General features: G+C 41.3%; 1 protein-coding gene across 9 annotated transcripts in view; it reads left to right on the top strand.

Annotated features, from left to right (window-relative positions):
• ncoa2 (nuclear receptor coactivator 2) overlaps positions 1-26,029 on the top strand; it is a 55,976-nt gene that overhangs the window by 17,848 nt on the left and 12,099 nt on the right. For all 9 annotated transcript variants that reach the window (XM_040126901.1, XM_040126897.1, XM_040126896.1 and 6 more), the window contains 9 exons: positions 6,473-6,580; positions 7,337-7,509; positions 11,122-11,225; positions 14,032-14,209; positions 15,559-15,732; positions 18,212-18,313; positions 19,625-19,765; positions 20,082-20,229; positions 20,850-22,206. In XM_040126901.1, the coding sequence (XP_039982835.1) occupies positions 6,492-6,580; positions 7,337-7,509; positions 11,122-11,225; positions 14,032-14,209; positions 15,559-15,732; positions 18,212-18,313; positions 19,625-19,765; positions 20,082-20,229; positions 20,850-22,206 (2,466 nt within the window). In that variant the 5' untranslated portion in view covers positions 6,473-6,491. The remainder of the gene's footprint in view (positions 1-6,472; positions 6,581-7,336; positions 7,510-11,121; positions 11,226-14,031; positions 14,210-15,558; positions 15,733-18,211; positions 18,314-19,624; positions 19,766-20,081; positions 20,230-20,849; positions 22,207-26,029) is intronic.

The raw sequence follows: 26,029 nt of genomic DNA on the forward strand, positions 1-26,029 counted from the left end.
TTTCATTCTATCATCACATTTCTCCCTCCATCTCCCTATGCCTCTCCCTTGACCCAAACCTAATATCATAACATCTGGTTCAAGGTAACAGCAGCTGTCAGCAGGGCCAAAGTTCATTTCAGACCCCCACCCAAGTTTCTGTCTGTTGAAATCGATATTGTTTTTAAATACATGTTTGTCTTTAATACCATCTGACATGGTTCCAACATGTGTCTGTGTGTTTTGGCTATCTCAACACTTCTTCTCACCCTTGCAAATATTGAGACGTAAAATGAGAAGGCATGAGTCCTCTGGGCCTCTCCCCTGTCATTATTTCCTCTTCAGTTTGGGGGAAGTAAATAGCCCATGTTGCTGCCCCTTCAGAAGCAGTCTTTATTGGTGTGCTCTTGTTCTCCTTTTCTCTTTTGGGGCCTCTTGTGCCAAGAAGCCATGTGAGGACAGATTACACACCAGCAAGTCATTGTTCAGTGCCCCACAGTGGTTTTGCACTTTCCAGAAGGGCTCTCATTATTGCAGCGCAGGAGACTTCAAACACTTTCCCAATAGCTTTTGATGCAGTTTAATACACAGTCATGCCCAGCACTCTCTGAGCTCCAGAAGCACTGGGTGTGTCTCTATAATCAAAGCCCTGCTAACCCACGATTACAGGAATGGCACACTGGCACATGCCCTCTCCCCCTGGCAATCAGGCAGTGATTTTTTTTTTTTTTTCTTGCATCCGTTTTCCCTCCATTATACTATGACTGGAATGGGTGATTCAGTGTTTTTTGAAGCCCCCCCCGGTGATGTGCCTATAGCCCAGCTCGCTTTGTGTGGGTATGGCAGCTGAATTTTGTTTTCAAAAAAAAAATTGTCCAGTAATAGTAGTTCAATGTGATTGTTAGAAGGCGGTTGTCAACCTTGTTTGTGTGTTTTTCTGAGAAGAACATTAAAGTTATGCATACAGATATACAGATGCATCTAATGTGGAAGAAACATTTGCGTTGTCTTGGGTTGGGTTATGCGGCTACAGTCATTGTTACAATATTAATAAAGATATTTACAAGCTCCAATATTCACTCAGTCCGTACTTTATTAGTTAGACCTGTAAAATCTAATGCAATCCAATACAACAGCTCAGCCATAAATTCTACTTCTAGAAACATGATATTCAGTTTTGACTGACACTGTCTGAGAGGTATTAATTTAAAAATATTTTTGTTATTGAGATTGTGGTTTGCAGTGTTGTTGAAGTAGACTACATTATATTGAGAGGTGTTTTCTATTGTTTTGCCCACCCTGTTTGCAATGGCTACAGGGAGGAAGAATATATTTTAATATAATGCAGTCTAGTACAACAGCACTACTAACAACGGCCTATAGCTGGTTTTTAACAGCTGATTTAGTTAGGTTTTGATTACAGCCTGTTTGAAATCATTAATTTGGACCACAGAGTTTTGTACAATGATATAATTAAACAATCAAATCTTTATTGTATGAATTTCCTGAAAGGCAGAGACATGGATTTGAATTATTAATTATCACCAATAAGAGACCTATAATATCACCACTTTGCCTCATATCTATTTGTTACCCAAGAAGTATTGCTACGTAGCCCAAAATATCAGTATGGGAAGTAGGCCTACACAGCTTTTCAGTGTCAACGCAATTATTTTATTATCTCTGGGTCTGAACCCATCATTTCATTCGGACAGCCTCACAGGTCCAGAAAAAGGTTAAATTTGTTGAGCTTTTGAGGTGTTTATTTTAGTGTGATACACCATGTCATGTTCAGGTTGTACCAGCTGACTTTAACGAGAGGAAATGTTGTCGTCCCCAGCACTATAGGCAGCAGCAGCCCCTTGTTGTCTCTGCGTTCCTCCCTGGCCAGACTGCTTGGCTCCAGCTCAGTCCTAGAGAGTCTGCTCTAGTGACACCTAAGATATAAGCGATGACACACACCTATGATCACCTCCCTCAAGTGTGCGTAGTGCTTTCAAAGTCAATTGATTTTTAAAACTTTTATTTGTGACTTTATCTGTGTGTATTGTTTGGTCAAATTACCTCTTTGTTACTTCATTACTGTGTTGTTATTTACAGTTAAAAGTAAAAATTATTTTGTATTTCAAATATCTTAGCATATTATGTAGTCCTGATATTAAAAACTAATTTAAAATCTCATTTGTGGTGTTTAATAAACCGGTTTGGTTATTGGAAAATGATCAATGTTGTCTTGCTGAGGCAGTGTTATGACTGTTACAGTGGTTTAGTAATCTGACCTTTCATTTAGCCTTGTGAGTCAGACACACAGATAGGCTATGATGAAGATGAAAACCTGTCATGAAGTGAGAAGTGTCTGGCAGGGCTGACCTGTCTGCACACAAATATACAATTATGTTTGCTGTCTTTATAGGTGTGTATTTATGAGAGAGAGATGGGAAGAGGGGAGAGCCCGGGTAGAGGTATTTACTACACTTGTGTAAGTGGAACCCTAAGTTCATCACAACTTCAAAGTAGCAAAAGAACTGCATGGATGGGTATGTTTTCCTCTAAACCTTGTTACCCCAGCACCATTTCCAGTCAGATCTTGACTTTGTACTTTCCTAGCACCAACAGCATGCCAATGCTTTCCCAACAACAGCAAACAGGTGGCCAAACTCACTTTAAGTGTGAAATGCTTCCTTTTTTTCTGTGACATCCATTTATAGATGACCTTTTCCACAAAAGCGTATTGGACTAATCTTTGTCAGTAGGATAAGGTCATCTTTTCTCTTCCTTTGATATTTTACAACAGGTAAGCATTGTCTATGTTCATGGGAGGAAGTTTAAGTACAACCAGGTGCCACTTTTTTCCCTTAACTGTTTCCCACCATAATGGAAATATGCTATGACTAGCTGAGGTACCACCCTTCAGTCCCCTGAGTATAAGTTCTGTAAAATATCTATATGAAAGCTGCATTGGTTTAATTCAACTTGTCTGTGGGAATCTTAGCAATCCTCAGTTGGCCTTACACTGATTTCACACCATCCATGACCAATGTAAGGTAGCTTGCAGTAACTGATGGATCATATGTCTCAACTTGCAATGCTAATGAACTAAATGAGCCGACAGCTTGATGAACTGTAAATTTGGTAGATGCCTTCCAGAATATGCCAGTTAGTCCTATACGTAAAGAGGTATTTCACCCCGCCCCCCTATATTCCTCTGAATCAATGATAGCTGCACACAGCACTGGTGTACCAATGGATGGCATTCTCTTATGCATTCATGAATCTATGCTCAGCCATGTTACCACAGCTTTTAACGTGGCTTTGAGGTAATTACATCATCTACATGTTAGCTAAAGCTAATTCTAGCTTAGTCTTGAGTTAATGTTATAAAATACAATTTATTCTCTTTAAATGCTTTTTGATTGGTAAGTTTTTTTTTTTCCCCCCTTAACACCCCTTCCTTCATACTTTCTAGATTGCAGTAAATAAAATGAAGTAAACACTAGACTAAGAATTTTTTTCCCTTCTTAAATATATACCATACTTTTTTCAAACAGTTTAATAATCTTAATATTGAAAATCACTTTAGATTCTCCCTGTTTGTTTGAAAACAGTTTGCCCTTTTAATTCATTTTTAGGACACAACAACTCTGAGCTGTGTTGTCCTGTTGTCTTCACAGCTTCTTAGTTGTGTTAGAATATTGCCTTTTGTTGCTTCTGTTTTCCCTTTTAAATTACTCAGATTAAAGAAGTAAAATTATGCTTTTCTTTTTCCTTGTTCAGTGACTAAAGTGTGAGTGAATAATTTATATTCATGTGTCATACTTAACATAGATTGGAAGGCATCATCAGGGACTAATTTCAGAGCCCAACCTGCATTCAGAGCCATAAACGTGATTGTCTGTTTTATCATAGACAACTCCATTATCATTTTCCTAAACATCACTGCCTCAACATCTGACAAGTCTGTGTGTGTTGTCTTTGAAAGTGTCAGACAGCTGCATAGTATAATGTACTGTACAGATTTTTTTCATCATTAAAAAAAAATGTGTGTGTTAGACATAGTCTTCTTTCCCATCAGAACCGCAGTTTTATAGGACATATTCCTTTCATTATTATCTATTTAGAACAACAAAATATGGTATTTTTAGAGGGGGGAAAGAGTTAAAATAAATGTGTTATAGAGTATATGGGTGTGAAAGGAGATGAGTTTATATCCGAAACACAAAAGAAATTTGAAGCAACATGCTACCATTCACTTGCTTCCAGACTTACTATGGCCTGAGAGTCTTGGCAAAAAGGTTTGAAATTTGTTCATGCAGGAACGCTCCCCTAGTGGCCAATGTTGATAGTTTACTCAGTGACACAGCTCCATACAGGAAGTGCTAACACCAGTGCCCAGCTGTTTATAGCTGCCCAAGGATTCAGGACATTTTGTAGGATTAGAAATCCCTTGCTAGTCTGCCCATGTGAGAATCGGACCCCCCAGCAACAAAAACGGCCTGCCAGCCTGCTGGCTGTGCTGTCTGGCTGTCTGTGTTTGTGTCATTGAAACGTGCCTGGTACTTCCAGTCGCTCTGACTTGTCTCAACGTACAATGACCCACCATTACTGCCATGTCAAGGAGACGAAAGCAACCAATCATATCTGGCCCAGCGGGACAGGCACAACCAATCAGGTCTGGAATCCCCATGGTAACTTGTGCTGGAAAGCTCAGACGCAACCAATAGGAATGGAGAGTGACACTTAGCTGTGAGAGTTTAATGGGCTGTTTCTGTTGTCATTAATAAAAGCACATAGCCCCAGCTATAGAGACTGTTATAATTTCAGTGGACAGCGCAGTGCCACAGCATAAACACAGCCTGATGGCATTCAGAAAAGCATAATGCAAGGACATGTGCCTGATGATGATATTTGTCTATTGTTATATGTCCATACATTGTACAGGAGCAGCAGTGTACAGCAGTGCTCAAGTCACTTGTCAACAGAATGGTGGAAACGTGTTTTACCCTTCAGAGTCTCCTCTGCCTCTCTGGCCAGTCACCACTGCTTTGACTTCATCCATTTGAGCACAGACCCTAGCATTAGCTTAAAGTAGGTCACGCCAGGCCAGGAGGGAGCCAGACTCAAGTTTGCATGGTCACTAGCTCCCTTTTTAGTTTAGCCTGCTTCTGCTAAGCAATGCTCTACCACTATGCTCTACATTGTACGGTGCTGTACTCTGTTCTGCCTTATGTAATGGCTGAGCAGTGAGTGGTGTGTGTCATAGCTGTTTCCATGTTTTCAGTGGCTGAGAGTGTATCGCAACACAGCATGCCCCAACCTTGTGCACTGTGCTGGGGAGATTTTTTTTCGGTCTTTGGGTCTCTCCTTCAGTTCTGATTATCTCTCTTTCCCTGCCTCCATAACCCTCTCAAAGCAAAGAACTGCAGATAACCCATCTTGCATGAACCAAGAAGAAATGATTTTCATGCATACATTTTTAAATGTCACCGTTTGTTTTGGAAGAAGACAAATGTTCACATTGTCTATGCAGCAGAAATCCTCCTGAAATCCAAGTCCATTAGCCACCATCAGATTTTGGTGCAGATGATGGTGGTAATTCATAAGATAGTACTTTGATCAATAATTAATTGTCTTTCATTTAGCGGTATGAAGTTCAGCCTTTGCTGATGTGCAGGGTTAGAGGAAGAGCAGAATAAAATATATGTTGGTGTGGAGGACGCTCAACATCTGCAGAGAGGCAGTCTCTCCCTAGTCTCTAAAGGCTCTCGACTTGTCACAAAATACTCCAAGCTGTTTAAATGAAGGACTCAATACAAATTCATATCCTAACCTAATGGCATTTTATCTTAAATTGCAGCGAAACCAAAGATAGCAGTATTTGGGGAGTTAGTAAGGGAAACAGCACTCAGCCAGCTTGTCGCTTTGGATAGCACAAAACATTCAGAACATGAATTTTTACGTACTAAGATCTTACAGTCAGAAACTTGACTTCAAAAAGAGCAACAAAGATATCATTCTTGCATTTAATTTTTGAATGAGTGTCACAAGCTGATACAGGTAAAGCATTCTCAGAAGCACTCAATATCTCAGACACATGTTGTGATTGTAAAACCATTCTTGCTTACTGTGATCTGGCTTTGCTTGGTTTCGTGTAGCGAATGGGTTTTTCTTGGTACATGGCTGAGCATGCAGTCTGGTGCTGTGGGCGAAGTGCCGTGCTCTCATTTCAGTCTCTCTTGGGGGAGCTGCACCATCAGAGAGAAACGATTGAATCTCTTTCTCCACTCCATTTTCACTCATTTCTCCAGGTTGAGTGGATCAACCTGTGCCCCCAGCAAAGAAGTGTGTGTGTGTGTGTGTGTGTGTGTGTGTGTGTGTGTGTGTGTGTGTGTGTGTGTTATCTTATCTTGTTATCGAAGTTTGTAGTCGATCCATCAGACATTGCATGCATTGTTTCATATGTAAAATTTTCTTTGCCTCTATGCATGTTTTTCAGACGCTGATATGCATTGAAGATGAGTGGAGTCGGTGAAAACTCCTCTGACCCTGCCAGGGCAGAGTCACGTAAACGCAAAGAATGTCCTGCCGAGCTTCTAGGACCCAGGTACGATTTTTACACATAGCCACTTAAAGAAGGACAGATTTCCTAAAACTAATCTTCTTCAGGAGGGTAATCTTCAGATTTCTGCTCGATCACAAGTAAGTTGTCAGCAACTTTGGCCACTGCTTTGCCCAGATGTTGGGTTGAAAACCTCCTGCACCACTTCTTACCAATTGCAAGATTGTAAAATCAAGCGCCAACCTGCTACTGTATGTACAATAGCAACTCAGTAGTTACCAACAATAGCAGTGTGCTATTGTGGCAGCTAACCCTAGAGCACTTTTGAAATCTGCACAAAAAATCTGCATAATTCATCTGTAGACAAGCAGCCAAGAATGTAGGTTTTCTTTATTGATGTAGCCCTCCATGTTGGCATAATGAAGAGGCCTAGAGATATATTTCAAGCCATATGGAGCATAATAGACCCTAGCCTTATTCCTCTGCAGACTCTCCTCCATGCCAAGGTTTGCAATAAATGTTGCGCATTGTCATTTGGCACCTATGAAAATGAGAGGGCTCTTCAGTCATGTCCAGAGATGACTGAAGCCTGGTGTCGTTTTGTAGATTCATTTGTGTTGCTTCCCTCCTCTGGGTGCTGTCTGACTGCCTATCTGTTCTCTTATTGTGGTAGAATTGAAATTTTCCAGACATACATTTACACACACTTAAACCTTTTTACCATACATCTTTGTATCCCCCCTTCTGTTACTGTCTTCTTCATTGCATTTTCTCACCCCGGTGTTGTCTTTATCTCTGTAGTCCAAAGCGGAGCAATGAGAAGCGCAACCGTGAGCATGAGAACAAGTACATCGAAGAGCTCGCCGAGCTGATCTTTGCCAACTTCAACGACATCGACAACTTCAATGTCAAGCCTGACAAATGTGCAATCCTGAAGGAAACTGTGAAACAAATCAGACAAATAAAGGAGCAAGGTACAAGTGGCAACCTGTTATGTTTTTGACACTTTATCTATGTCTGTTGAAGAAACGTTAAAGGTAATCAGTCCCATAGTAATAAGTGAAAAGAATACTGAGTTCCCTTTCAGCTGGCTGCTTTTTCTGAATAACATAATTCACAATATCTATTCATCTGCAGGCTTTCCCTTACTTTTTTTTATGACATGCAGCCTTAGAATTTATACCAAGCTAAGTGAATATCTGCACATGTTTTTAACAGTGGTTTGGTTTGTAGCTATTTATGCTGTGAATAAGATGCTACAATATCATGAATAAGCTCTGGATGGTCTTATGGTTTTAAGGCTCTGATAAAACCACCAGTGCCACAGGTGGCAGTATGATCGCAGAAACCACAGATTTGACGGTATAAACATTATGGTTTAAGATTTGCTAAACACACAGTAATTGATGTTGTTATTAAAGGGCAGCAAAATTGATTTAATGTTCCCTCCATCACTTCATCATATTATGTGCATGAACCAGAGCAGTTTTTTGTTGGCTCCCAGTCTTTCCCACTTTCCATTCTGAGCCAAAACATCAGGCAAATGGATCAGTGTGCTTAGTTGTACTTGCCAGCTTTTCCTTTTTAGTAGTCTTTAGCAATTACTTGAGGTCTGTCTTTTTACTTTTTTCATGTTGGATTTACCAGACCAAGATCAACGAAATCCAAGTTTTTGTTTCCTCTTACAGGTCCAAACATAGCTAAAAGGTAAACATCAAGGCAAATACTAAATTATGAATAAGCTTGGATTGTGCATACATGAAAAGCAGCTGTGTGACTGGTAGACAAAGAGTTGCCCACTTGAGGTATACGTGAATCAGACCAGCTGATGATGTCATCTTGTTTTTTGTGACTCACAGACCCACGCGTTATGTAATGATGAGCAATGTGATGCGAAAATCACACACAAACCCTGGCTACCGTCTGTCCGTCCCTCCCCCACTCTGCTGTCTTATTCCATACTCCCCTCCCTCCCTCCGACTCTTCCTCTTCTCATTCTCATTTTTTTTACACTAGGCTAGCGTGACATCCTCTGCCTGCCTCTGAAGGCATAGTTGTGTTTGTACAGCTACCAATGAGGACAAAGCTAAACAGGCCCTTCCTTTTTATACTTAACATAGAAAGCTACTGCACCTCATCTTGCATAGTTGAATGGGGCAGCAATTTCATTTTTCTTAATGTACTTCTTGTTGAACTAGGGATGCAGTGAAATCTCATTTACATGTCTTTATGCTGAAAGTAGATGTTACATTTTATCACCACCATTTATTCTTGTCATTGCACCTCATCTGTCATATGTATAGTGTTACATTCCGGGGCTGTATAGGAGTGTCTGTAGTGCATCTCTTTTTCTATAGCCCTTGGATTATTTTCCCTCTGACAGTATCATTACTGTGCAAAAGATATTATCAGTTTATCATGACATTACTGAATATACTAAATTACACTCATGTGACTTAATAACTCTTACTGATTGGTGTCACATCCCTACAGAGAAGTGCAATGCAGTGATGATGACCTTTTAAAAAAGTGGCCTCCTACCAAAAGGTGTTAATTTAACCCTGTTTGTTCCTCTCTTGTTGTCTGCATACATTTTCCGAATTTAAATCACGGTGGAGTTGTGTGCTTAGCATATGCTTGGCATTTTTTCTGCTTCCATTTTGTCGCATGTCAACAGACAATATGTTGAGTAATGACATCTTTATAGAGCCTATAAAATAATGGCATAGCCAATGGTTTTACGGCCTTCTTTACATTCTTCTGCTCACTCTTGCCAAACAGTAAAAGCCCAGCTCTCATTGGCTTGAGGCTGGCATATACAGTATCTGGTGAGCTGCAGCCAGTGTTTATTACATTATTTTAATTCACTACATATATAGAAAATGTAAAAATGCACTACATTTTAACTACATCATTAAAATTTTAAATACGAGCGAGAGGACTAAATGGCAAATGTCTTGCCAGTTACATATTACGTAGTTATTAATACATTTATTACCAGATACAACCCTTATAAGTTATCAATTCCTCCCTCTATCTGTGGCACAGTTCTGCAGATGGGCAAAAAGCCAGTGAGGGCTGCACTGACATTGAGTGATGGGTCTGTACCCAGGGCAGCTGTGCTGGTATACTGTGCCCCGCTGGGCCTGGAGAAGTCCTGCTGATGCGCACATCATTAATGCTGAAAGAGATGAATGTGAATCTGTGTGCTGTTGCACGAGCCCACAGAACAGGGGGAAACCTGCATTTGTGTCGGCTTTTATACATCTACATCCAAAAAAAAAAAAACGAAGGATGTGATTTTTGTTTGGTTTTCACCACAACATTTTTCTCACCATATGGTCAGCCCTCTTCTTGGCGTGGTGTGACAGTTAAATTTGTCCCCCCCCAACAGCCCACTCATATTCCGCCTCTCATCATCATCTCCAAAAGTAGGGCAGCCTGCACTCTGAACATAAGGCTTCTCTGCATGGTTACTAACTCAGTCACTCACATGAACAAATGCAAAGCACCATAGGCAGGTACAGGAGCTTACAGGATACTCTAAAATTTTCACTTCCAATTAAACCAATCACATAACCCTTACATTTAAAGATCTGTGGCAGTTTATTAGGCTGTGGATTCAAAGGTGTTACATTTTTCATTTTTAAATATCAGTATGTACCCGTCAAATTGCTTTGATTTTTGTTCTGCATATTTCCAGTTTAGTAATACTACAGAACATGAATATCTGTATGTGAAATAAGTCATACCCTCTGTATCCATACTTGGAAATCCAATAGGCATATGAGCTAACAAATCAACACTGCAGCAAGTTATTTGAGAAAGGCAGTCCATATGAAAAGAAAGACAGCCCTGGCAAAGGAGTAGCCTCCAAAGTAAAAAGGTGGTTCTGTACAAATAGCTAAAAATGAAGACTCTTATCATTTTAATTATTATAATAATTATCATTATTTTTAATGATAATAACTTAATTAAAATGAGAGAGAGGTTTATGGTCACTTCTTTGGATAAAAAGTTCTAAGGTCTGCCCTTGCTGCTTGACCACATAGTAACAACTTGCTACTCTATTTAGGAACAAGAGTTGTTTACACACTGTCACTGTGTTTCCATAATAGCCTTTTTTTTTTTCCACATGACAATGCAATCCATCCAGTGGCTGCCACCAGCGTGGCAGCTGCGTGCCCTGACTCACTCATTTACAATAACCTTTCACTCAGCTTGCTGCTCTGTGCTTGGGTTTGAGCCATGGCAACATGTTTTGACAAAGGCACAAAATGTGTTTGCTTTGTAATGGGAAAGATGTTTGTTAAAAGTCTTCTCAACAAGTGACCTCTTTAAAGTATGTGGGTCATTTACATGTGAAAAACAAAATTTCTAATTTTTTTTTCTCCTTTAACTTCCATGTTTTGTGATGCAGTTTGTTTCCCATAACAACAGAATATCTTACTTATTTTAGTTACATCAATCGACGTTGGCATCAAATTCATAAAGTCAAGATCCAAGTTGTCTTGAATCAGTTGAATCTATTTGTTTTGTTTGTTTGTTTGCCTCTAAACCTTGGCCACTGGCTTTCTCATCAACAGAAAAAGCTGCAGCAGCAAATGAGGAGGAGGTACAGAAGGCCGATGTCTCATCAACAGGCCAAAGTGTGATTGACAAAGATGCCTTGGGACCAATGATGCTGGAGGTGGGTAGAGGACCTTCTCTTGTTTATTCATAGTGTCATATCTCGAAAGAAAATGTTAAGAAATACCACACACTGAACACTCAAACTGTGAAGTACCCCATCTGAACATTCATACTAACACTCACATGGGATATACACTCCTCTCTAAATCATGATTGGTATATAATGAGGAGTGCTATCTATAGAGAACAATCACAAATAGGCTATTAGTGGTTGTATGTGAGTGTGGCTGTGTGGAGTAAAAGCTGCCAGCATCTTGTATCTGCCCCCGGATGGCTGTAAATCACTGAGTGAAGCAATGGCCTTGTTGTCCCGCGGAGGGCTGCTGAAGTGCTTACGTATAATGGGAAAGAAAGCAACAGCCTGACGAATGAATCAGTCCATTGAGACTGTCCTCTCACTCACTTCCTCCCTCCCCATTCTCTGTCTTACTTGTTCAGTTCTCTTTTCTCTCCCTCCCTCATCATCTCCTCTTCATTCGCCTCTAGATCTGTCCTGTCATGGAATATTTATAGCTCTCCTGGTCCAGCGTCACTGAATCAACATGCTTACTCGCGGCTAAATATAGCCCAGCGCAGCCTGCATGCTTTCTCGTCTATCAGCAGCCCCAAAACACAGCAAGGGCCATTCACACCCCACTCAGTTCTAGGCATGTCCCTGTCCGCCAGCCCGCACTTATTCCAGGATGCTCTGAGGAGACTGGCTGTTGGCAGGAAATGCACCCACGCGCCCCATGACCCTCCTCCAAGGCTCTTCGCTGCCCACTCTCATGCAAGTACAGAGAGATGAAGAAGGCCATGAAAAAACATTAGTGTGCTGCTGTTTTAACCTTCTTGGAGCAAGTCTTGTTCTGTCACATGACTGTTGTGACATATAGTTTGCATTCTTGTTAGACTGCCCAGTATGGTTGCTGTTGTGTGGTATGATGACATCATTAGAGGGCTGATTATGTTTTGAATTTATAAAGCTACAATACCAGAGTTTTGGCACAAATTCCTGAATTATACCTTTTTCGACATCTTACTTTGAAAAGTATAAACATGATTTTTGTTTTTTCTTTTTTTTTAACAAATAGAAGCCAAACTTCTTAGCATTGTCAATACATGACCAGCCACACATGAAGTTTGCCTAAAACTACAACCTAAAATTGGAAAAAACTGTGGGTCAAGAATATGTGTCCAACCAGATTTTCAGTGCCAGATTCTGGTACCCACCAGTTTTTGATACTCAATGCTTTACACACATTTAGGTCAGTACCAAAAAAGTTTTAGCTTGTATGCCAGGCCCTGCTAGAGACCAGTTGAATTGTTTTTAGCAAGACAGTAATGCTTTATCTGCTGAAAATATATCATGTTTGGCAAGAATGTATGTGAAGAAAGATCCTGTTTTCAAAGCACCAGAGTCATATCATAAATAACAACAAAGCAAAGAAAAGAGAGGGAGACCCTTACTCCCTTGACTACAACAATTGACTACCTGCTGTATCGTGCACTGGGAGGTTGAACAGTTCAGTCATATATCAAGACAATAGGCTAGGTGCAAAATGGAACAGGTACACACACAGTGTGGTGGCTCAGAGGATATTTATTTAGAGTATGCTGTATTCATTTATAAAGGCTTTAGACAACTCTACAGTGTATATTTAATCGGGGTATTGTAAATTAAGCTACTGGCTAACAGCATTATGCAAGAGTGTCTGCAAGAAGGCAAGAGTTGGCAATAGAGAGTGTTTTCTCTGTGTCTGTTTGCCCTATTTGTCCAGTACATGGCCTTTCTTCACACAGAGCGGACTTACACAACCATGTTGCATTTTGGAACCATTACACTTCATGCCGTGATAGATGAGATCTCTTTAAGTCTATTTTCAGCTCATGCTGTGTTAATGCAGGCTAGGGAAAATGTCTACCCCCATAAGATAATTTGAGATCATTGATGAGTTTGCATCACCCTAAAAGTTAGCCTGCTGGTTGATTTAAGGTATGCAGTGTAGTTACAGAAACAAGCAGTTGATTACAGGTGCACACAGGGTGCTGTATCAGGGGAAGGGTGAGACAACCAAATTTGTAATTGTCAATATGCCTTACATCATGATAATATATAAGGCTGTATGTTCATAGAAAGTTTATTTATCAAAAAAGCATATCATTTGATATAAATAAATAAATGTATTCATAACAAAGGTAAAAGGGGACTGTGTGTATAGCTAATGATTATTTAAGCAGAGATGAGGAGCAGACACTTTGGCAGGAGTCTCTTGTGTCTTATCTTGACGCCAGCTTTTACAGCTTTACAACCACCAGAATTCCTTTTTAAGGGCTCTGGGTGATTTGATGGCCTAATTGACACCATCTTGTGTGTAATGGCTGACCTGGGGCTGCATTCTTTCAATTAAGTGCTCCTCCTACTCCTGACATACACATAAAATAAAATTTTGCAGAGCTTACAGTTTCGTCTGCATCTATAACTTTTTGGCTCTGTACAAAGCCCTGGAAAACCTGTTCATGAACCCAATTTAGATTGTGGTGTTGAATATGAGTTTCAAATACTGTAAAATCAACAGAAAAAAGGTAAAATGACCCCAATAATTTATGTGTCGGGAAAAGCACATCATGGTAGGACTAGGCATTTAATAACCCTCTCAGCTGCAGTATTTGTATTAGCAGCGAGTACTGGTGGGATGTAAAGGTGTTCAAACATATTTGCTCTCCTACTTTTGCTTCCATTTCACTATCAGAGATTTGTTCTGTATCAATGTGAAAAATTCAGTAAACAAACTTGTCTGCTGTGAACTCTTTCTCCCCTCCAGGCCCTGGACGGCTTCTTCTTCGTGGTGAACATGGAAGGTAACATTGTGTTCGTGTCTGAGAATGTGACCCAGTACCTACGTTACAACCAGGAGGAGCTGATGAACACCAGTGTCTACAGTGTGCTGCACGTCGGTGATCATGCTGAGTTCATCAAGAACCTGCTGCCCAAATCCCTAGGTTAGCCTCAAGTTTATTTTCCCAACCAGCATTCACTTTGCTCTCTCTCTCTCTTCCTGACTCCGCACGTATGTCCTCTATGTTGCATCACTCTCTGCTCTCATTTACACCCTGGCCTCATCTCGTTTTTTTTTTTTTATATATAGTGTGCTTCCTCTGTCTCTCAACAACCTCACCTCTCTTCTTCTCCCCATTCAGACAGGTATGTTGTAGGTGGCTGTTTGATAGAAGTGTCAGTTTAATTAAAACACTAAAACGTTCATGGTTAAAAAAGCTTTGGAGAGGAGGTGGGGAAAGCTGGCCTAATAAAACGTGTTACGTAAGCTTTATATACAGGGTTGGCACTGTGCAAAAAACCTATAGGTTTTTTATTCTCTTTGCCAACGCTCAGCACAGACATTTGCTCTTCCTCTTCTCTTCTTCATCCCACTATATTCTCGCAATTAACTTCCTTTTTTGGCTTCTCTCCCCTGTCAGCAGCATCAATCCCTATATTCTCATCTCATGCCTTTCCCTCCCCCTCCTCTTCATGTGTTGTTCTCTCTCTCTGCCACACACCCTCACCAAGTTCCCTCCTTTCCCTTCTCTCATGCCTACATCCATTTAACCTCCTACCTCTACATCTCCGCTCAAGAGGTGATTGTAATGTATATCAGTGCACCCCTTTAGGAGCTCTTTCTAAGTCCCTTCTTCGCTTCCTCTCCTGGTGCTTCAGATTGAGGTCTGAGTGCCCAGCCATCAGGATGGGAGAGCGGAACAGAGCAGAGTACCCTGGAAACGATCAGTGGGCTGTGTCCCAGATACTGGGAGATTATCAATGCACTGAATGAGATCACGAACCAGATGGAGTGTGGTGGGAGTTTTGCTAGAGTGAAATGAGTTGTGTGTGTGTGTGACTGTACATGTCTCTTATTCTTTTTCTTTTTTTGTGTTTGTGTATGTGTGTGCGTGTCTGCTTGCACATTTGTGAACATGCGTGTTTGCTCGCGCTTTTTTAAGTGTTGGAAAGAAGAAAAAAGATTGGCAATTGTGTTTTAGAGGACATTCATATAGAAGAGTGGCATTGCTGTGGATAGATGGCACATGGCTCAGGGTTCTAACTGCTCATTATGACTGATCTCTACCCAGCAACTGCTCTCTCCTTTTTATAGTTTTTCCAACTTCATTCTCTCTGTCTTGCTCTCATTATGTCTTTCACTTGCAATGTGGTTGCCTCTCTTGGCTTACTCGTTGCAGCTCCAGATTTCCCTGTTTTGTTATTCAGTTTTGGCTGCAGTGAAATTTGTCAAATAAAATTCCCTAGGAGGCTTCAATGAAGATCTCCCTTTCCCCTTTTTGCTCCACTGTAGTGAATGGCGTCCCATGGTCCAGCGAGGGCCCGAGGAGGAACAGTCACACATTCAACTGCCGAATGCTCGTCAATCCCCACAGCGAGAGCCAGGACGAGCCTCAGCAGCAGAAATACGAGACCATGCAGTGCTTCGCCGTTTCAGAGCCCAAGTCCATCAAGGAGGAAGGAGATGGTACGGAAGGAGAGAGGGAGATAGTGTGGGACAAGAGAGTGGATAGAGATTGAGGATAGTTTGACACTAAAGTAGTGACCCTACAGAACAACCTTGAACAAGATTAGTTTTGGGATCTGTTGAAACTCCTTGAATTGCTTCCATTTCTGATACCAGTCAGGATTTTGACTGGTACTGTAACTATCTCGTATTTTAATGTTTCGATTAAATCTAGAGCAGTTCTAAAGACCTAAAGTTCTAAATACCTTTGTGGCTAGGAAATTTAAGAATGGAATTGTAAAAAGTGAATTGAGAAATGTTAGAAACTTTGGAGTTTGATTAAGATATCAGAGCTTGCAAATGAATATATCCTGAAATACAAAAGTCTAAGTCATTCATGGAATCATTTCTTAAACACTCAGTAGTCACTGTGGGAGGCAAAAGTCAGCAGGCAAAAGGCAAACTTTTATTACTGAAGAATGAAAGATTGCTTTAGGGAGCCTAAAATTATCTTTGAATACTGGAGTATATAATAAGCAGGCTTATAGAAAATGTGAAAAACTTAAAGCATAGTAGTCTTGCGGACCAAGATCAATGACAAAATCAGAAGACAAATTCATAAGCGTCTCTATCTTATATAAAATCTGACTGATTGTTGCCATCTTCGATGTACAGCGGAACAAAAGAATTCTTAAACCTTGGTCAGGACAAAAGAGAGTTGAGAGGCTTAGTTTGGTCAAAGTAACATCTGAGCGTGACTGCTGCAGAATGGAAAACGGTTTTAAATATTAATTCAAGTTGCAGTCATTTACATTTATAATGAGTAGGTCATTAAGATTTAGCCTTATATGTGGCATTGTATTTGAAAAGGGGTATAAGCAACTGATGAAAAGCAGTGCTGGTGCCACTCAGCTTACAACCAAGAAAACTTAAGTGACACAAGGGAGACGAGAGGCTGGGCAGCTGTCATTAAAATACATTTATAATTCATTTACATTCCTCACTAATCAGAGTTTATGACTCCAAGGGAGAGATGTGTTTTAATCATGCATACTGCATCAGAGAACTAGTCTTCTGATAACCTTCAAATAGGTTTCCAATACAACAGCATATGACCAAGGAGGAATATCGAAGGAAGGAGGAAAGAAGCTGCATTTGTAGAAGCGTCTAGTATAAACATCTGCTTGCCTTTCCTAGGAAATTATTTAAATTGTATGTTTCTCTAATATCCATTCAGTATTCAGTCACTGAGAGGTCAGTGGGCTTTTCCAGTGGTGTTTAGACAGGAACTTGAGAATCTTGTAGTTTTAGTAAATTTCCATCACAAGTTACTGTCCTTGGTCCAAAAATTTTTAGCACTTTGTAGATACATAATGCTCTCAAAACAAATGCAATATTCTACATCTTAACTACCTAAATCCTGTTTGCCCCCTGGCGTTGATGAGCGACCATAATTCCCCACTGCCAAACTATAACTCGGGTTAATTAAAACAATAAGTGAGAATGCAAATGTTTCACTCTAGGTCTAGTCTCAACCTGTCTTTTCCCCTCTCTGGCTTTCTTTGTGCAACAGCTGCTTGCCAGCCATACTTTGGTAAATAGGCTAACTAGGACCCAGGCCAGAGGTGTGTGTGTGTGTGTGTGTGTGTGTGTGTGTGTGTGTGTGTGTGTGTGTGTGTGTGTGTGTGTGTGTGTGTGTGTGTGTGTGTGTGTGTGTGTGTGTGTGTGTGTGAGAGAGAGACTGGCAAGGCAGGATCAGTGGTTACAGTTAGAGGAATTTGTCCAGCGATTGACAGAGACGTAGGTAGGCAGGAAGGAGAGAGAGAAAGCAAAAGAATAGATTCGCAAATCTATCAGCCGGACCACCCAAGAGGCATTGTTTACAAGTGAAAATGAGGCATGCGTGTGTGTGTGTGTTAGCCCTGGCATAAATTTTTTTTTAGCCTGAAACGTGTGGCAGACTTTTTGGGGTTACAGTAGTCCTGGACTTGGGATCGTGTGTGTGTGTGTGTGTGTGTGTGTGTGTGTGTGTGTGTGTGTGTTAGAGGCAACTGTCATGATTGGGCAGTGGCAATCTTTCATGTTGGGCCAGGGGAGGTGTCATCAGTGCGAGATGACACCGTAGGTAAGACCAGCCGGAGACACACACATAGGCACGCATGCGCTCACATAAATACGCACGCACCCTCAAAGGTCACACTTCATCATTTCCCTTGCCAGCAATAGCTGCTCCTCCTCATGAAAGGAGCGGAGCTCTGATCCCCATGCTCATTAATAACTGTATTAATTATGCTGCCTGGATATAACATGCATTTCATTTTCTTTTCCCTCCCTCTGTCTCTATCATTTACGCCCCCATCCTCCCCTCTCTTCCCCCACCCCCTTCATTCTAATGTGTCTGTCCTCTTTGTTACATTCTCTACATCCTCTTTTCTTTCCTCTGCACATTCCTTCTGTCTGCTCCTCTCTTCTCCCTCTCTTCCTCTCTGTCGTTTTTTAGACTTTCAGTCATGCCTGATCTGTGTGGCTCGCAGGGTACCCATGAAGGAAAGACCAATGCTTCCCACGCAAGAGAGCTTCACCACGCACCAGGACCTGCAAGGTACACAAAGTAGTCAAACAGACAGGAGCTGCAAACTAATATAAACAAAACATAGCCAACTGGCTAAACCATTTTTCTCATGGAAAGCCAATAAGTTATGCCAATGATAGTGACCATTTAAGATTATGACTCCCCAACTACCAGTTTGATAGATCATTTTCCTAGATACAACAGTTTGAATAAAGCTTTGCCCCGCTTTGCAAAAATAATATAGTGCCCCAAGTGAGGCACCGCCTCCCGCACCACTTCATCCCATGTCACCAGCCCATAAATCACCTCACACTGCAGTTTAGGTATTTAAAGATTATTATATCCTTGGTAAAGGTCCTTAGGAACCCACTTCCCACCTCTGTCTACGCTGTGGGAGGTAAAGTACCTGTCTGAACACTGGCGCAGAGATGCAGACAGTAGTCTGTGTTATACGTGGTCTTTGATGTGATCTTACTATTTGTGTGTGGCATGCGTTCACACAGACGCAACACACAAACACACACACACACACACACACACACACACAGTAACTCGCTAACATATGGTAATTTACTGTAGTTCCATGCCCAGAATTCTGCATGTGTGCATGACTGTGTTCATTTGCCTGTCTGTTAGTGCAATTCTAGATAGTAGTAATTTTTTTATTCGGGATTGTAAGTATCATGTTTCTCTCATGGTTATTTGGAAAACATTTTTCATAAAAAAACAATTATTTCCGCAATCTTCTTCTGCCTGAGCTTGTTGAATATAGTGTAAAGATATAAAAAGCTCCTGTAGTGATTGTTTGTGTGACAAGTCTTTACTCAGTCCCTATGGCTGTCATTCATGCAGTCTATTTGTCAGCTCTTTAAATGCATAACTGTTTGTGTTTATGTCTGTGTGTTTTTGTTGAGTCCTAAAGGCTGTGAGCCTAAGCTGCTCTGCTGACTTTTAGTCAGTAGTAATCTTTCTACCAGTTGTATCAAGTGTCTAAATGGCATTCTTACTTAATCCGCACTGACAGTACTTGTACTTACGTTTGCCTGTCTAATATTTTGTAGCCAAGATTTTCTTACTTCCACAGTAGGGATTTCTAGCAAAAGCTTTTGACAAGTTGTAATTAAAATGTATAAAGAAGATATCCTCAGTATTCCTTCAAACAATATCCAACCACAAAGCTGTTGTGCTGCATCTTCTGGTCACAAAACCGTTCTTCATATTTATGTTTGAGAGAGACATTAAATCCTCATCAGCTCACTTGGTGTGGGTCTAGCCATGTGTATAGTAATCCCTGGTTCCATGTCTGACTAAGGCCTACCTAATCTGGTCCTCTCTGTTTAGGTAAAATAACATCCCTGGATACCAGTCTCCTGCGGGCATCCATGAGACCAGGCTGGGAGGATCTGGTGAGGCGCTGCATCCAGAGGTTCCACCTACAGAATGATGGAGAGATGTCTTTTGCTAAGAGACATCAGCAGGAAGGTAATACTGTTAACTGAAAGGACTATCCTGTTTTATTCTTGGCTCCTGTTAGTTACTCCCTTCAGTTTTTTAGATGCTTTATCTGACAACTGCACGAGCATATAGTAGGGATTTGATCATCGGTCAAACCATGGGTCTCTTCTAACCAAAACTAAATAAATTGTAGGCTTCTGCTTTGAAATCCTCAATCCAATCACTTTTTACTGCAGTAATGAAAAGAAAATGGAAACAGTTTGTTATATGTATACAAATTACTCATCAAAGTAAAAATGTTTTGTGTGTGCATCTACTGACATAAGTAAATGTGTGTCCACAGTGCTCCGCCATGGCCAAGCGTTCAGTCCCATCTACCGGTTCTCCCTCTCTGATGGAACCATCGTGTCAGCCCACACCAAGAGCAAACTGGTGCGCTCGCCCGCCACCAACGAACCACAGCTTTACAAGTCCCTGCACATTGTACAGAGGTATGTCTCACTTTCTACACCTGTGTCAGAACCAGAGAGACAAATCTGCGGGATGAACTTGCTTTCATGTTTTAGCCTTTTAATGCCCTGCACACCCTGATGGCTTCATGTATTCTGTGAGAATGGGATAATATCTAAATTCATGCTCGCCAGTGGTCTGGGTCTCGGGATAATTTCACAATGAAATCAGACATAATGGTGAGTTCATCCAAAAAGCAAAATAAAACATATTTTCCAACCTTTTCCCTGTGGTATATACAGATATTTGTGGCTATATTTACACAGTTGGTACTGAAGCTTCTGCCACTAATACAATGTAGATTCTAAACAACCTGAATTACTTTGATGTGCTCAAAGAACAGAAAAATTACATTCAAAAAAATCAGCAGCAAGGTCCCTTACCAAAAACATTGTCGCACTTACCCAGGATAAACCCCAACACCTTGCAGTGGCCAGTTTTCTCAATCTTTCTTTTTTTTTAATATCTCTTTTTTTTCCAGCTTCAATAAAAAACATTTGTTGAATTATTCAGCTGTATTATCAGTGTGTTTGGTGTTTTGTTTTTGTTTTTGTTTTTTTGTGTTTTTTTTGTTTTTGTTTTTTTTTTTACTTACTTCCAGGGAACAGACAGTATGTGGAATGGGCCAGGATATGGGTCCTGGAAATCAGGCCACAGGCATGGCTCCAAAACCGATAAACTCCTCCACTCCCTCCATGACTCCTCCAACCCCAGGCAGTTTACCAGGTTCAGGGCCTCAGGGCCAAGACACTACCATCAGCAGCAACAGCACGCCTTTTTCCCCTCCAGTTCCTGCTGGCCCCAGAGAACCAGCAGCCATGGGCCATATGCAGGGCTACCGTTTTGGCTGTCCCCCACCACATACCCACACTGGGGGCATGCAACCACCACAGCAGGGCCCAAACTGGAGGATGAACAGCCCCTCTCGTGCTAGCCCCAGTCCGGCCGGAGGGCCCTATCCACCTCAACAGAACTCCATGCTGTCACCCAGGCACCGAGGTAGTCCTGGGGGGGCAGGCAGCCCTCGTGTAGCAGGAGGCCTGCACTCACCATCCCCAGTGGGGATGTGTGGTGGAGGACCTGGAGGAGCAGGCAGTAGTAGCACGACTAATGCCCATGCTAACAGCTACACTAGCAGTTCCCTGTCAGCTCTGCAGGCCCTAAGTGAGTGCCATGGTGTAGGACACGGACATGGGCCCCCTCATGCACATACACTGGGGTCTCCAGACCGGAAAATAGGCTCCACAGCAGGGGTCACACCAGGGTCAGGGGTAAACTCTCATCTGATGTCAAAAATTGGAGGAGGCAGTGGTGCTGCTGGTGGTACAGGAGACTCATTTGGCCCTCACACAGAGGTGGGTCAGGGGCACACCCAGGGCACGACAGAGAGCAACCTAGCTGAGCCCAAGGAGGAGAGGGAAGGCCCCCCTGAGGGCCACGACACTCATAACCATCTTCATGACAACAAGGGCCACACCAAGCTACTACAATTGCTCACCACCAAGCCAGAGCCTCTAGAGACACCGCTGTCCCCTGGCACAGGAGGTGAGGGCAAGGACCAGACTGGGACAGGGGTCCGCGGCGGTCACACGGGAGGGAACACTCATGCCACATCCCTCAAAGAAAAACACAAGATCCTTCACCAACTGCTTCAGAACAGTACATCTCCTGTAGACCTGGCCAAACTAACTGCAGAAGCCACAGGCAAAGAGCTGGGCCAAGACCAAACCCAGGGTGCTGGTAGCACAGCTTCTGGGGCAGAAATTGCTCTTAAACAGGAACCCTTGAGCCCCAAGAAGAAGGACAATGCCTTGCTACGCTACCTACTGGATAAGGATGACACTGTATTGAAGGACAAGGTCCCTAAGATGGAGCCTGGGGAGGTGAAAGTCGAAGGGAGCAAAAACACCCATGTTAAGGCAGAGAAACAAGACTCAGGATACGACCGGGCTGAGCAGGTCAGATGTTAACATACCTTACTCTTCACTGTGTGCATGTTAAAAGAGAGCTATTAAGATTTAGACGCATTTTGTCTTCCTGATTGAAAAATAGCTTGTATACCGCATCATTTCCATCTTTGAAATGATGAAATTTACTAGAGCTGCCCTAAAAGTGATTTTGTAACCACCCTCTCTTTAGCCCATTGCAAAAACCAAATTTTTTTGTCCTGTACTGCTCCGCTCACCTCCCCTCTCTGTCTGAGCATTAATCTGGGTTAGGTAGCAGATGTTGGCTCCTGCAAGTTCCATGTCCACACAGGATGTTACTGCTAATCACACAACTGGTCTGGCAGTGTAGAGGTCAAACAGCATTTGTGGTCTGTCTACATCTCATTCAGATATACAGTCTTGTCATGTACACTTAAGACATTATGCATGTTTTTTTTATTCACATATATAAGCACATCTGGTCCTTTCACTGCCTATGTGTTGGCAACACAAGCTGAGGGAAGCTGTCTGCCAGCTTCAAACAACTGTGACATTTGGAAGGAGCCCCTGTGGTTCTCCAGCCATTTGATCCTGTTTGTGTTTGGCCAGAATCCTCAGATTTGGCACTGAGCTCAGGTCAGACCTGGCACTGAAAGCGCGGAGAGGAGAAAAGAGTAAAAGGGAGTGAGCAGAGAGAGTAATGCTGGTAAAACTCAACATATCTGTGAAGCGGAGGCTTCACCTTTCTGATTCTCTAATGCAGGAAAGAAAACCGGTATTTGATGAGACTCATAAGCTTTCATACAGGAAACCTGTGCATGATGCGCTCTACTTAACACACATTCAAGCCACGAGTTTGCAAATGTAGTTCTATCACACACATCACTGTTAAACCACAGAATTGCATAGATTTACGCAAAATTACATGAATGCCCTTCCACTCTTTGCCGTCTCTATTTCTCTCATTACCTTCCTCTTCTTAGACCAGTTGGATAATCTAGGTTAGGCATAGTTGCTGTTTAAATGTCACTAACATTGAACAACAGTTTTTTAGAAAATGCATGTTTAACCCTTTTAAAAAACAGCAAAGCAGATCTTGATCCTGGTCTGGAGAAGGGGGTGGAAACACATTGGATACCGAGTATTGATTGACCCATACGAAATGTGCATGAGTGTAAGTTGTGCTGGGGGGGGTTATCAGTTTGTTGCTTTCCTATTATCTCGCTCCTTCTTTGTGGCGCATTCTATAGAAAAACTGTTGTTTTCCCATTCAGAGGGGCATTGGTACAGAATGTCAGCTAGCTAGGCCTGCTGGCTGTGTATGTACAGTATGTGCTTGGCCACTTGGGTATATATGAAGAAGAAGAAAAGTTGACTGGATGGATAATAAGAGCTGCTGTTGAACTGAACAAAGAAGGAGAGATGGGAGAGGTGTACATACCCCCAGGAGAGCTCAGCCTCAGAAGGCAGAGGGAAAATGATGAGCCATATGCTCCTGCATGTCCTCTCTGCTACCATGGAGATAGAGGGGAGAGGGAGTGGTGTGTTTGTAGAGCAAGCAACATACTAAAAATAATAGAAGGAAATAGAAATTGAGAAAAATTGAGGTTTAGTATGTATGTCTTGATGTTGAGGGTTTCATTCTCTATAAGTGGTCAGTTTACTACACGTGTACATAAATTGATTAGTTTCTGCCTTGTGTTGACAGTACAAATATAACTGGTGAATTCTGGGTTTCACATTCACACAGTGATAAGTGCTCATAGCTTTATACAATGATGGTGATGGTTCATTCCAGTTTAATGGATGCCACTAACTAGAAGCATTAGAGATAGATATGATACATGAACTAAACCATGGCTTCATTACAACCATTATGTGTGTGAGTGGGTTTCCCTTCCTTTCTGGTGAATTGCCACTCCGTCATGTATGAAAGCTGACTGTACTAGTCAAAAAGTCAACTCATCCTTGTCTCCAATAACCTCACCCATTGTTTTCTTGCTGACTCTTTCTCTGCCTCTTTCCTCCTCATGATTGTTTGAGGGCTGAATTATTGATGGCTGGAGCAGAGCTTAATGAAATATCAGAGCAGAGAGCAGTAGTAGTGGCTTAGCTGACGGCTGCAGGAATTATAGGTATGGTTGACTAGTCCCATGAGCGTATGGGAGAGAAGATTTTCTTTGTGTGCGTGCGTGCGTGCGTGCGCCCCCATGGCTATTAAAGTGTCATGTAAACATATTGTCTTCCAAGCTCCCACTGCAGCGATATCCATGTTTGCATGTAATTAATTTAGTTAATGATTCAATTTCCCTTTATTCTACACCATATTTTGATACCAAAATATAAGTTCTTCAGTATCACATCAATCAAAGATGTCAAATTAAGCAAATAATTATCAGAAATATTGTAGAAAATAACCTAAATTGCACTGTGTTAGCGTGAGTTGTTCATTGCTTTGGCATGTGAAATCACTTCAGCTCAGTGTTGTTGTTTTTTTTGTTTTTTGTTTTTTCAAATATGATGAATGTCAAAATAGCCATAGCCCCTCACTGACTCTAGATGTGAGTGAGCGAGAAAAGAAAAATAAATAAATAAATGAATGAATTCATAAGACCCACCTCAGTCTGATATTATGTTTTAGTTGCTCCACCAGTAGTTTCTACTGCCCCCAGTACTTCAGTTTTCCTTCCTTCTTTCAGTGTAAGAAAGAATATAATGTCAAACTACATGCCAAAACATGTCATTTCTCTGGGTGCTCACTCGAAAGCAGATATACTTCACCTACATTACCAGATGCTTTGTGGGTGTCTTTTTCGCTTTTTTGGTCACACTTTTTTCCCAGTTTAAACCCCTAAGATATTACAAAGAGAACAAATCGGTCATTGCAAATTATTTCAAATTATATAATGGCATTTATCTCACAATAAATATCAGCAGCAAAAAATGATCAAAAGGTACTCACTACTAACACTCCCAACATGGCAGGTAACCTTCAAATATTGCAGTAAATCAGTTTCAGCTCTTTCAGACAGTGAATGGATTTTTGGAAAGTTTTTTTTGTTAAATTCCTTTATGTTTGGTTTTTTGCTTTCTTTTTGCTTTTTTTTCGCTGACAAAAGGCCAACACAATTCTGGGGTGAAACGACTTTTCCTTTTGCCTCCCTTGACAGTGGCGCTTCTGCTTCTGCTTTTTAAAACGACATGGACTAGGTCAGAAAGACACAATTGTCCTATCGCGCTGAAGTCTATAATGACATTAGCACACATACTGTACATGAAATGGAGAAATTTGAAATAAATGATTAGATTATAACCTGCTCATTTACAAACGTGAATAGTTTAAGTTGAGTCCCAGATGGACCCAAGTTAAGTTGAAAGAATACACATTTGGCAGGGCCTAATCGCCACCCTGCTATGAGAGAGTTGGCCTCTGCTTTTGCTAAGCATGCAACTGTCCCTTCTCCATCAAACATGCTTGAAATATAAGGCACATCATCAGAGTATTCACTCTGCATACTTAATTTCTGCATTCGAAAGTACATGAAATCTGCGTGTACCCATTACCTGAGTGTCGCTGAGAGTTCTGTCTTTATTTTTTTTTATTTTTTTTTTTTTATTTGGTTTTTGATTTACTAAGTAACCACAATGAAATAAGGATTGATTAAAATTAAGTTTTAGTTTCTCCCTCCCAGTTTTTCAACTAGGTAGTGATGCTTATTTGTGTGTTGGGTGTAGAGATAATAAACGGATCAAGCATGAAGCGAAAACTTACAGGATTTTTAAATATGCATGTGAACCCTCAAACAAACTGCATCTTGTAATGTATGTGTCTTTAGCTGCTCTTCCAGAGTGA

This window comes from Xiphias gladius, chromosome 5 (assembly GCF_016859285.1).
Source record: "Xiphias gladius isolate SHS-SW01 ecotype Sanya breed wild chromosome 5, ASM1685928v1, whole genome shotgun sequence".
Classification (NCBI taxonomy): Eukaryota; Metazoa; Chordata; class Actinopteri; order Istiophoriformes; family Xiphiidae; genus Xiphias; species Xiphias gladius.